The sequence below is a fragment of the Sitophilus oryzae genome, unplaced genomic scaffold, assembly GCF_002938485.1.
Source record: "Sitophilus oryzae breed Bouriz unplaced genomic scaffold, Soryzae_2.0 scaffold_1500_pilon_pilon, whole genome shotgun sequence".
NCBI classification, from domain to species: Eukaryota; Metazoa; Arthropoda; class Insecta; order Coleoptera; family Curculionidae; genus Sitophilus; species Sitophilus oryzae.
In genome coordinates this window covers 634333-648100 of record NW_022146171.1, presented here as the reverse complement: position 1 = coordinate 648100, position 13768 = coordinate 634333, and the positions used below count along the sequence as shown (strand labels likewise).

At 31.0% G+C, this 13768-nt stretch overlaps 1 protein-coding gene across 2 annotated transcripts in view; it reads left to right on the top strand.

Moving 5' to 3' along the window:
• Window positions 1–13768, top strand: part of LOC115878085 (ufm1-specific protease 2) — a 36563-nt gene that overhangs the window by 2029 nt on the left and 20766 nt on the right. For both annotated transcript variants that reach the window (XR_004049463.1, XM_030894442.1), the window contains exons 4-6: window positions 5596–5859; window positions 8635–8784; window positions 11363–11490. Coding sequence is in view for 1 of the 2 variants with exons in the window: in XM_030894442.1 (XP_030750302.1) it covers window positions 5596–5859; window positions 8635–8784; window positions 11363–11490 (542 nt within the window). In the remaining variant the exon portion in view is untranslated. The remainder of the gene's footprint in view (window positions 1–5595; window positions 5860–8634; window positions 8785–11362; window positions 11491–13768) is intronic.

Here is a 13768-nt window from a genome sequence, read left to right as displayed (position 1 = left end):
TCTACAGATGCCTGAGCAATACATTTTTTTTCAGACGTCACAAAATTATTAATTCTTGCGACGTGATTGACAATATAAAAAGTTATTTTAACGCCTAGGCATAAGAGTAAAGCACTTTTACGCCTAAACACAAAAGTACGAGAATATATTATTAAACTGACGTCTAAAACGTCGAGATGCGGAGACGTAAAAATCGTCTCCGCATCCGATAGACCCTCTGTAGTTAATAAGAGGTATGGCATAACCTAATACCAAAAAAATATAGATAACAATAAATAAAGATTTCAGTTTCATTAATAGAAGGAATAAATACGGTGCAGTGATGGGCATTACGATTTTTTTTAGTGAATCGAATCACACGATTCAGTTTCTCATATTGAATCGACTCCTACGATTTGTTCATTTGAACGAACCACATGCACAATTTACGTTTCATAAAAACAAGAATCGTAACTGGCACTACCGGCGATAATTTGGTCAATTACTTAAGGGACCAGAAAAGAAATATACAGTTCTTTCAACACTTTATGGGACTAATAATATTAAATTATCAATCCAATTCATATGTACTAATTATACCCGAAAATTAAATGCATTACAGATACTCCCATACTAAGCACAATATAAATAAGTTTTTTTCCTGTAAATAACTTTCGTATCGTTTGCATTTATGCCCATGATGCTTGTTTAGGGCTTTTGTTCAAGTCGTATTTGTGCCCAACTATCTCTATGCCAACTCTATGCCAATATCACTGTCGCGCGTTAGAAACGCGCTAGTCGCATTATGATCCGATTCAATTCTTAAGGCCCCTACAGGCGGACGTTTTTGTACGCGTTTATGTACGTGTGTTCAAAAACGTGCACACAAAAACGTCAATGTGTATGCACAGAAACGTCATGTTCTTGAATGATACTAAGCACAATATAAATAAGTTTTTTTTTCTGTAAATAACTTTCGTATCGTTTGCATTTATGCCCATGATGCTTGTTTAGGGCTTTTGTTCAAGTCGTATTTGTGCCCAACTATCTCTATGCCAACTCTATGCCAATATCACTGTCGCGCGTTAGAAACGCGCTAGTCGCATTATGATCCGATTCAATTCTTAAGGCCCCTACAGGCGGACGTTTTTGTACGCGTTTATGTACGTGTGTTCAAAAACGTGCACACAAAAACGTCAATGTGTATGCACAGAAACGTCATGTTCTTGAATGCACATTCGTTTTGAACGACGCTCATGATTTCTGTCGACGACAGAAATTTTGTACGTGCACGCAGGATTTTCTTTCAAGTCTCAACGTGTGGATGTGAACTGTGCGTCGCACAACAGTAGCGTCGATTGGTCCAACAAGCTGCAGCGTTCTGTTGATTTGACTTTGCTAATAATTTCTTAGTAGAAATGTCTGATTGTAGAACACTATCCCGTGAATTCCTGCTGGAATTTATTAAATTGTACAGAGAAATGCCAGGTCTTTGGCAAGTAAAATCCAAACAATATTTAGATAGAATTAAAAAAAAACGAGGCTTACGCAAAGCTGGTTAGGAAGCTACAAGTTGTTCAGCCAAACGCGACTAAGGCTTGAGTTATAACTAAACTTAACAGTCTTCGGGGAGGATGTGGGAGGACTTGGAGGAACTGAACATAAAAAGGTTGTTGACTCCAAGAGATCTGGTTCGGGAGCGGATGAAGTGTATGTTCCATCACTTTGGTATTATGACCAAACCTTTGGCGTTGAAGAAGCCACTCTTTACACCAAATACGGCGCGGTTAGGAAGTTTATTTATTTAGATTAGGTTATTTTTTTTAACTTTCGTTTGAAGCACAGCAGTGCACGCCACTGCTGCCAATGCTAACTCAACCACTTCCTTGGACATCGCTCTAAAATACTGTGGATTTTCAGATTTTGTATGTGCATCTATATGCACTGCTAGTGCACGTTTTTGTGTGCACGTTTTTGAACGCGCGTACATAAACGTGCACACTTAAAATTTATTATTATTTTCTTTTAATTTTATAAATAAAATACAGTGTGGTTGCATACATGAAACTTTATTTTATATAACGACATGTATGATGTATGAAATACCTATGAAGCATTGGAAACCGACGTTATGCCATGATTCACGATGGTTTTTGCAGCTCACAGTTCACAGCACAACTTTTAAAGTTTTTAATGCCACTTTTTCACAATTATCATGGGTTTGAGTAAATAAAACTTAAATTAAACTTACAAGATACACGTGACGTCATACGCCATACAAAAAAACATCCATATTGTTCAATTGCCACTAATAAAAAGAGACCTAAAATAGGGAAGAATTAGGACATAGCCCCAAAAATTTTGTCAAATCATCGAGCTTGACATTTGAAAAGTTATGACACATTTATTGTGTCATCTGTTCGACACTTTGAAATTGGCGCGCAGAGCTTGCCGACCAATAGTGCTGTTTATCTCCTGTCAAGGTTATTAAAAGGTAAGAAGGTTGTCTCGTAACTCGATCCGCCATTATCGAAAACGTCATCTACTACGTCACAAGGATGCTACCGCTCATAGATAAAGGGATAAAAACAGCCGACAGACCGACGGTGCATTTCCAAATCGATATTCATTGTGTATATGGTGTATGGCGTCCATAGTTTCTAGTTGTTTGATGTTTGTTTTCTTTATTACATTGCCCATATATCTCTCTTTGTCCGTTGCATTCTATTCTTTATTCTTTTTATCTATGATTTTATACGTTCTGTCTACGTCACAGTGATGATATTCCGCTTCGCTCCTATTGGTCCAAAAGTTATGAGACAACCTTACCTTGTAATAACCTTGATCTCCTGTGACGTAGTGATCAACTTGCGCAATATCATACCTTGTTTTCTTTGTATCATGTAATTACCCTATAATCACTTACAAGGTATTACTTTTAAATAGTTCTATATTATTTGGGAGATTTGAAATTGTTTAAAAAATTATTTGTGGAATTTGAAAAAAAAATAGCATGTTCTATTCGGAGTAAAAATTACTTTTTGCGCCTCGCCTGTATGTCAAACGTACAACCTCGCCACGAAAAGTAACATCCTAATAAACAATATACTATTAGACTTACTTAGACAATATGTATTAAAAAAAGCCTCTTTTGTTTTTCGTTTAGAAGCAATCGGTTCTTTCATAATAATTTTTGTGTTGTTAAAATCTACTCTTTGTGTCCCACGAATGCTGAGAAATCTTAGATTTGCGAGATCCCCCTTTTTTAAATAATCTTTTTGTTCTTTAATTCGAACATCTAACGATTTAAAGGTTTCACCAATATAAAATTTATCAAGAGAGTGTGATGCTAAGAACTATACAGGGTTGTTCACCACATACGACACGGAGCATTGTAGCCAAACGATTAGATTTTTACAAATTTAAGTTTTGGGTTCGTTGAAGGACTATTAGAGTTACAATTTAAAAATATTTTTCAAGATACAGAGTGTACCAAATAAATAAAAAAATATCAAAGTTGTATTTTTTTAAATGGCACACCTTGTATATTACTGCATTTTTAGTTTCTACGATTAAAATAAAGGTAAATTTGATTAAGGTTTATCACACTTAAACCTTACCGTTTTTGAAATATTTTCAATTTTGTGAAATTGCAGTATAAATTTTAAGGCTTCATTTCTCCGAGGGTATCAAAGTTTTTAATACTAAATATTTACTGAAGTTTATTTATTGATGAGTTATTGTGTTACAATAATAAAAATTATACTACCTTATACAGAGTGTCTAAAAATTTGTTTTAAATAATTACTAGCTTTAAACGGCAATAACTTGTTTAATTTAAATGGAACACCCTGTATATTTTATGAGAATCAGATGCACAATTTAATTGTCCATCAAGTTGTATTATACCACTTTTTACCTATCCCTTCAAGTTCTCGTAGAAAATGCATTTCCTTATAATTTAGACCTCATTTATCAATATACCCATGGAATATGGACATTTTAGATTGTTTTTAAAACAACAAATGTACAAAATATACAGGCTAGTAATATTATCGTTTTTAGTAAAACGATAATATTACTAGCCCATTTGTATGCAAAAAGAAAATTATTTAAATCTTTATAAAAGAGTATACCATTAATTAAATATATCACAAGTATTTCCGCCCAAATACTAATTAATTACATACTTAATTGTGTTCGTTAATAAATTATTCTAAATAAATGTGGATTTGAATCAGAAATCAATATAATAATAAGTGATGAGAATGAACGTCTCTGTTGTTATAAATAAGCATTTGTCAAAAAACAAAATATCATTTTTAAGGTGTTTACCACACTGTCTAAGTTTTTTTACCACACTGTCTAATACACATACATAATTCAGTTTTTTAGTATTTGGAGCAATTATTATTATCAACGCAAACAGTCAATGTAGTTTGAATACTGGAATCATATTAATTGGTCCTCTTTAACAAATATTTAAACAGTTTTTTTTTTATTTTTAAATGAAATAAACAAACTATATCGACAATATTAGTATCTGTACTCTTTAAAAATTTGGTACATCTTTAAAAATAATCTAAAATGCCAGTATTTCATGGGTATATTGATAAATGAGTTCTAAATTACAAGAAAATGCATTTTCTACGGAAACTTGAAGAGATAGGTAAAAAATAGTATAATACAATTTGATAGACAATTAAATTGTGCATCTGATTTTCATAAAATATACAGGGTGTTCCATTTAAATTAAACAAGTTATTGCCGTTTAGACACTTTGTATAAGGTAGTAAAATTTTTATTATTGCAACACAGTAACTAATCAATAAATAAACTTCAGTAAATATTTAGTATTAAAAACTTTGATACCCTCGGAGAAATGAACCCTTAAAATTTATAAATTTATACTGCAATTTCACAAAATTGAAAATAGTTCAAAAACGGTAAGGTTTAAGTGTAATAAACCTAAATCAGATTTACCTTTATTTTAATCGTATAAACTAAAAATGTAATAATATACAGGGTGTTCTAGTTAAAAAAATACAACTTTGATATTTTTTATTTATTTGGGACACTCTGTATCTTGTAAAAATATTTTTAAATTGTAGCTCTAATAGTCCTGATAATAATAATCCTAATTTGATCGTTTAGTTACCATATTCCTTGTCGTATGTGGTGAACAACCCTGTATATTTATAAAAAATCTACTATGATTTTTGGTCGCGTCCAAATATAGAATTTTTATGGTTTACTTAACATCCCATATGAATGTCTAACGCTTTCGAATATTTTTTCTTTCTTATTTTCTACTCTTTAGTATATATGGCCATCCCCACCATGCAAATCAGCAGATGAATATACCTTTCTTATCAGAAACACGTTGGGCGTATTTTTAATTCTCTATTAGTACTATTTATACCCGAATGCACTATTAATACTGGAAACGCCCCAGTATTTCTTTGTAACTTATTTTACCCTTTACTTTTTAGAAAACCCTGTACATGCTACCCATTTTCACAATCCATCACACCCTATCTAGCTATCTGGGGCTCCCCTACTAATCAAATTTAAATGGAGTTTGTAGGTACATATATAATTATTTATTTATTTTAGAACTTGCTGATGTAATAAAAGTCCCAATCAAAATTGATTTTTTGTCTTTAATTCAAAGGAACGTGCATTTTTCAACATTATATAATATTATGCTAGAAAGTATTCTGAAGAATTTGAATTTATTTGAAAATTGTTTGTATGTCGTTTTACGAGAAAATGAAATAAAAGGAAAAATTGATTCGCCAGAAACATTGCATTTCTTTGTCAAAGAATGTGGTCACTTTGTCACACAAATTGTTTTTAACCGTTCAACAGAAATATTAAGTAAGTACGTATGTTATAATTTGAAGGGTGTAGGAAAAAAATAGATATGTAACATTTTATTGAAAATTTGAATATTTGGCGCTATTGAATTATCGGACTTCAGATGTATATTTTAGACAAGTAAAAATGGGGACAAAAACAGCATCTTAAGTAAAATAATATTTAATATATACCCTCAAGGGAAAGAAACAGCTTTGCCCAAGCATCAAGGTAACAGCTCAAGATATCATGTAAATATATGAAGTACTATATAAGATTTTGTCATAGTAAATAACTTGAATATATACAGGGTGTCCCAAAAATGATAGATCGAATTAAAGTAGGAGGTAGGGGAGGTTATTTCCAACAAAAAAAGTCCTATAGACATATGTCCGATTCATGAGCGTTTCCGAGTTATTGCTATTTTTGTAATTTTTATGATAATCTCACATTTCTTTCCAATTTTTTTTCATTATTTTTTTCCCAAATAAAATTTTACTAGCATCCCTATAAAAGATTCTTTATTGTACGGCGCATTTTTTATTGTGCGTGCTGATTATGCAACCTACTGTCATTTTTAAGCACATTTTTAGGATTTTAATTGAAAAACTTTAATGTTTGTGGTAATTTTTCAGAAAAAATACTCAATTAAGAAGGTGTCCCATAACATAAAAAACTACAGTCAGGTATTCTTCTTTAAATAGGGTACTTTTTAAAAATACTCAAATAATTGTTATTGCTGAAATTTGTTAAACATAATAATTGTAATGTCAAAAAAGTGAATTTAAATAAATACATAATATTGATTAATATCAGAGACATAAGACAATGTGATAGTAAGGAGTAAGTTTATTTATAACAAAATTATTTACATAAAAAAACTTATAATAATTATATTACAAAAGGTGCTTAAAATGTCCCTCATTTGCTCTAATACACACTCTGCATCGACGTATAAAATTTCGTTTTATGCGCCTTAAAGTGGGAACATTGGTACGAATTTGCTGTGCCACTACTCCTATTCTTTCACGAAGTTCATCTTCGTTATATTTAAAAAAAAATCCAACGGATTTAAATCCAGCCAACGTGGTGGCCATCTTATTGTTCCTCCTCGCCCTATCCACCTGTTGGGAAATGTTTGGTCAAGAAACTGTCTCACATTGCTAGCAAAGTGAGGGGGAGCCCCGTCAAGCTGAAACCACATATTCGCACGTAAAGCAATCGGAATAGCCTCCAATATCATGTTTAGATCGTCTTGTAAAAAATTAAGGTAATTTGCTCCATTCAGTCTTCTTGGTATTTCAAAGGGGTCTATCAAAGTGCCGTTGATTTAACACGGCTTCCATATCATCGTCATATTGCCTTGGCCTTCCTATATGTTCTATTGGGACTCCAGGTAACCTTCCAGCAACATATGCATTATGTATCCATATAAAAATACGATAATCGGGATAGTGTTGTCGGTTCGTGTAACGTTGACAATAAAGTCTTGCAGCACGTCGAGCACGTCCATTACACGATCCATAAACAAAATGCATTTCTGCATATTCTTGCGAGGTAAAAAGCATTTTGTTAATCTTGTCAGAACTGAACACTTGTCAATACACGACTAAAATACTCTCGTAAAGGCAATGGAATTTTGGTAAAATAAAAACTGTAGGTATTTTCCTCGGTATTTGCAGAATTTTACTAAGTTAATAAACAGATAATTCAATTGGCAGATAAACATTTGACCCATCGAGTTTTAAGAATGTTTAGGCTAAAATGTTGAATTAAAAATTTTACTGTTCCTTCCAATAAGACACAAATAGCTAAATCAGGAGGAAAAATATATATTTTTAATAAAATTTAACAATTAAATTTGTTTTTTGGAAAAAGTGTTAAATTATTATAATAAATCATAAATGGAAAAAATTTTCACCAGCCTTTGTAACCTACTTTTTCTGAGTATTTTCTAATTTGAATAATTTCGTTATAAATAAACTCACTCATTACTATCAAATTGTCTTATTTCTCTGATATAAATTAATATTAAATGTACTTATTTAAATTCAGTTTTTTGACATTACAACTTTAATTCGATCCATCATTTTTGGGACACCCTGAATATATTCAAGTTGTTTACTATGACAAAATCTTATATAGTACTTCGTATATTTACATGATATCGCTGTTACCTTGATGCTTGGACAAAGCTGTTTCTTTCCCAGGGTGTTTTTTGAGGGTATATATTAAATATTATTTTACTTAAGATTATGCTGTTTTTGTTCCCATTTTTACTTGTCTAAAATATACATCTGAAGTCGGATAATTCAATAGCGCCAAATATTCAAATTTTCAATAAAATGTGACATATCTGTTTTTTTTCCTTGGAAATAACTTCCCCTACCTCCTACTTTAATTTGATCCATCATTTTTGGTACACCCTGTATTTTTAGAATAAAAATATTTCGTTTTGACCATTAAAATTTTATTTGCTCAGTTTGAAAATAAAGCAACATGTCTGATTTTTTTCCATACCCTTCATTTATTAGTCAATTAGATTTTTTATTCTATACTTTATATAACTATACCTACAGTGTTTGCCAAAAATTTTACAATAAATGTAATGGATTTTTATTGAATAATCGAAAAAAATAAGCTAATCAATCAAAAGTCATATGACAACTGTCATGACTGGATTTACAATCTCACCGCTATGTGTAGTATAAAATAAAATAAGGAAAAATGTCGAAGAAAAACTTTGTTCGACCTGCAGTTTCCTAAGTAATATCTTAAAAATATCAAATATTTTAGAGAAGGAAAGAGAAGCACTTCATGACATACTCTTAATAAGTAAACAGTACCCAGTATTTCGCAAAGGAAATAAATACCAGTTTTATGATGAAAATAGAAAAAATAAACTATTACTAAATCCACATAAAGGATTAAAGTCAACAAATAATAGTAAGTATTTTAGGTAATATTTCGTTATTATTTTTTTCTAATTTGAAATAAAAATATACCTTGACAAGTTATAGGGGTAATTTTAGATAAGTATAAATATATAAGTAAGTATATATTTTATATAATAAGTATTTAAATTATTTACGCAGTTTGCTGAATATAATTTTAACTAGTGATGGGAAAAACCGATTAATTTCAATAATCGAGTACTCGAGTATCAAGCGATTGCAATAACCGAGTGATCACTCGAGCGAAATATCGCTCGTATTTAAAAATACGATTTTTTGTCCGTCGCATGTTGTAAGTACTCGTTAACGCCAAGCGCCAAGCAGTAAGCTGCGTGCGCAGGCTACATATTCTTTCGGTAATGAACGGCAAGTAGTAAGTGGCGAGCGATTCGCTTGATCGCCTGATGCCTGATTTAGTTTATTTCGAAGCATTGTCGATGTAGATCGTAAAATTTTGTCTCTCAGATACGCAACGAATAAATATACCGGGTGCGTCTCAAAAGTGGATCATCCCTATAAGTTTTTTATTTTTCCAGATAAAACAACGAGATTTGGTATGTTAGTATATGACATAAATTAGGATTGATTGACATATTCAATTGTTTTCGGTCACTTCCGGTTTCACCCGAAATTACTGCAACTTTTTGACATTTTCGCATATGGTTCATTTGAAATTGTAACATGCGGTTCATAACGACAATTCGACTCGAAGTACCAAGTGTGTGGTATCAAATTATTCGTAAAAAAATTCTTTTTCGAAATATGCTAATGATCCACCCTCGTTCCATTTGAAAAAAATTGAGATATGATCAAAAATACGATTTGGGCATCTTTTAACCGGCCAGGGCAAGACACTAAAAACATTAGACGATCAAATCTATTTTTCCAAGGCTTCTTGATTAAAAATTAGCGTTTTTAATACAGCCATGGCACTCTAGATTGCAATTTAAAGTACAATTTGTTTTTAAGCGAATATGTCAAAAGTTGACATATGATACGTCATTCTATTTAGAATGTCATTTTCTATCGAATAAAGTAAAAAAAATACCGAGGGTGCCATTTAAAAATCAAAAATTGTAGTCATTTCCGGTGAAACAGGAAGTGACAGAAAACAATTGAATACGTTAATCAATCCTAATTTATCTCTTATACTAACATACCAAATCTCATTTTTTTATCTAAAAAATAAAAAAGTAATAGGGGTGAGTCACATTTGAGACGCACCCGGTATATACGGCGTCGTATAAATTTGCTACCTTCAATGTATGTAGAAAATTCGCTCGGCTTTTTATCGAATATGTCACATTGGTAGGTACTCGTCACTTGCATCGCTCGTTCATAATCGAGCGATGTCGGTTATTTCAATAATCGAGTACTCGAGCGAATTTTTTATACCCATAAAAATTGTTGTTTCTACATCTTTCCGTTTTCGTATAATCAACCGAAGCGAATGAGGTGCGCCACCCTGTATTTCTGTGATTTTTTACGTAAAAAATGTCTTGGTAAAAATCGCTCCGAGCAACCATTCTCAAGATATTTAGAATGGAAATACTTTAATCAACGAGTGTTTCGCTCGTACGAGCATCATCAGACAAATACAATAAAAGTCAATCCACACACACGTTCACATTTTACATATTGACATATTGATATGTAAAATGTGAACGTGTGTGTGGATTGACTTTTATTGCGTTTGTCTGATGATGCTTGTATCAGCGAAACACGTGTCACTGTTTAACTTAATATAAACGATGAGACCGAGACTTTGAGTCTTTTTTATACTTCTTTTTAATTTAAACCAGGTCTCTTTGAGAATAATGGACGTCTTCTTTAAATTAGATAGTTATATAACTGAAATGATAAATTTGGGAACTTTTTATTTTTTTAAATTAATCATAAATTTATCTTCGAAAAAATGATGATATAACAGTTACTGTTGAATTTTTGGCACACAAATATTTAAAATTTATGATTTCAGTCTAATAGTTATTTAGTCAACATATTTAATTTATGGAAATGAGATAGGGTAATAATTTCGATTTCAAATATCTCGAGAACCGTTACTCATAGCAATTTTTACCTAGATATCTTTTTTACGTAAAAACCTCATAAATGTATATTTTCTTACTCGGTAGTTTTATACAGGTACGGACGAAACGTTATTACTCTTCAAACCAGTTAAAAAATATGTAGGTGGCGCCCTCTACAAACAGGAGTCATACTGACAACAAAATCAAATTTTTCACATAAAAAACTTTTTTGACACCAATTGTCATCCAAATATTGAGGTTACTTCAGAAATTATTTGGAAAAAATCGAAATAAAAATGAAATTTCTACACCCTGTATCTCCGAAACGAAACATTTTAGGACATACATTTATAAGAACTTTTTTACTTATTTTTATATGAAGAATATGCTGCCGAATTTTCCGGAATACAGTTCGGACCACCCTGTATGTATCGGCGGAATACCGAATATTAAAAGAAGTGCCCGAATACCGTATAGTAGCCGAATATTCGTCGCATGTCTACTGGAAAGACTAAAATAAAATAATTTTCTTATTTTTAGGCGGAAAAGTATGTTTAGTTAAAGGAAATTATGAATATTATCACTATTGTCAGGATAAAATTGATGACAATGGATGGGGTTGTGCTTACAGATCATTACAAACTTTAGCGTCATGGTTTAAATTGCAAGTAAGTAAAATGAAAATATATATGGTAATCGCAAAACATTTTCCGATGCACGTGATCAATTTTGAGTGACAAACGATGGCGACAGCGCTGCCAGATTGTGATGGATTTATGAGATGAATCTTAATTTAAAAGTGACAAACAATATATTTATTATTATCATTTTCTTAGATCTTATAAACTTCGTGGATAAAGCTATGCCATATGTATATTACACACGACTTTGTTTACGGGACTTTCACATGCATTTTTCTATTTATTTCTTTCTCGACCAAGATTATCATATAAATCTATCCTTCTCTCTGCGTATGCTACTGAGCATGCGCAGAACGATATTAGACGTAAATGCTAACTTGGAGTGATTTTTTCGCTGCGTTGACAACAATTACTAAAAATATAGACCACTAAAAGTTTTCAATCAAGATATTATCAAGATATAACTGATACGTGTATTTATTATTTTGAAAATATTTGTCATATTATTTCCAATATACTTTTTATATATATTTTAAACAAAAATTAAATCATATAACGATAAATTCTTTTTTAAAAACGTTTTAAAATACTACATTAAAAAATAGCTATTATGAATGAGCAACACATAGAAATCAGTAACCAGGGAAACGTTAAAATATGTTTTGACATTGAAAAGTCAAAACATATTTTAATAAAATAATTTAATTTATGTCATAGATAAATGCAACAAGTTTAGATTGGAAAGCCCGTAAAAATTTTAGGTCGCGAAATTATTTTGGGTCGCGACCGTTATACGCGATCTGGCGCTGCTATAGCGGTCGCTAAGAACAACGGCAAACAAAAACAGAAATAATTTTGTCTCGTCAAAGTCAGAATCTCCAAAAATCATAATAATCTTTCAAAATCTAAACCGCTCTCATTAAAGAAATTCCGAAAAGTGTTTATAGCGTTCATTTTCAAAGTAATTATTGCTATCTTGTGAGTTAAATTCAAGTTTTATTTACTCCAACCGGTGATAATTGTGAAAAAGTGGCATTAAAAGCTTAAAAAGCTGTGCTGTGAACTTTGAACAGCAAAAACCATCGTGGATCGTGGCATAACGTCTGTTTCCAATGTTTCATAGGTATTTCATACATGCGTCCTTATATAAAATAAAGTTTCTTGTATGCAACACACTGTATTTTATTTATAAAATTAAACGAAAATAATAATAAATTTGAATAAACAATATTTGGCGATATAATTCCGGAAAAAGCCGAACCGCTCCGAAATTTTCAAAAGTTTTGGGTCGCGACCGTTGCAAGAACAGCGCCAAATAGTGTTTACATTGTCCTTATGGGCACTTTCCAATCTAAACTTGTTTCATTTATCTATGATTTATGTCACATTTTGTGCTTTTTGTATACTGTTTCACTCGTGATAATAAAGAGTTAATTTGTGGAATTCCGACGAGATATTTTAAATTTGTGTTCTTTTTGAAAGTTTGTTTTTGTAGTGCGATAAAGTTAGTGAATAAATATATAGACATTATGACTGATAAAAGTGTTATATGTGAAGCTGTCCGCAATAGGAAAAATCTTATCCTTAAAAGAACTCCACAACACTATAAAAGTACAAAAGTATGAAAACCTCTGAAGTATGTTCCATATTTTTAAAAAACAAGATATATATTATTTAAAATCGTTTCTTCAACTGACTTTTATTCAGCGAAATACATATTTATGTTAGATAACTTAATCACTTTAAATACTATTAGGTAATTTACCTTTGATTTTTTTTTCGTTAAATAGTTAATATACTAGTTAATATTATCCAATAAATAATTAATATCCCGAATAACAATATTATTTTCTCAAATTTATATATTTACATTTTCTATTTTATACATAAAAATGACATACACAAAACAAAGACAGACGATTGGTCAATCAGTGTCAAAGACAAAGATAATCAGACAGTCGAATGTCGCTGATGTGTTTTCAACAAAAATTAAGCGAATTTACTTATGCACGAAGTTTATAAGATCTAAGATCATTTTTTAAAAAATTTTACGTTTTATTTTTAATTTAATAACTAATATTTTGGTAATTAATTGATTTATTTGTTTTATAGCTTATTTTACTTATTACATATTACAGTTGAGGGTTGGAACCTTTGGTGTTACACAGCAAAATAAAATACTAAATCACCACAATACACCAAAGCACTTTTACTTTTAAATTTACCATGTTAGCATCATCAGTAGATGATTATAAACTAAAATACAATCTACAGTTGGAGCGTTTATATACTCGCTCAGTGGGCA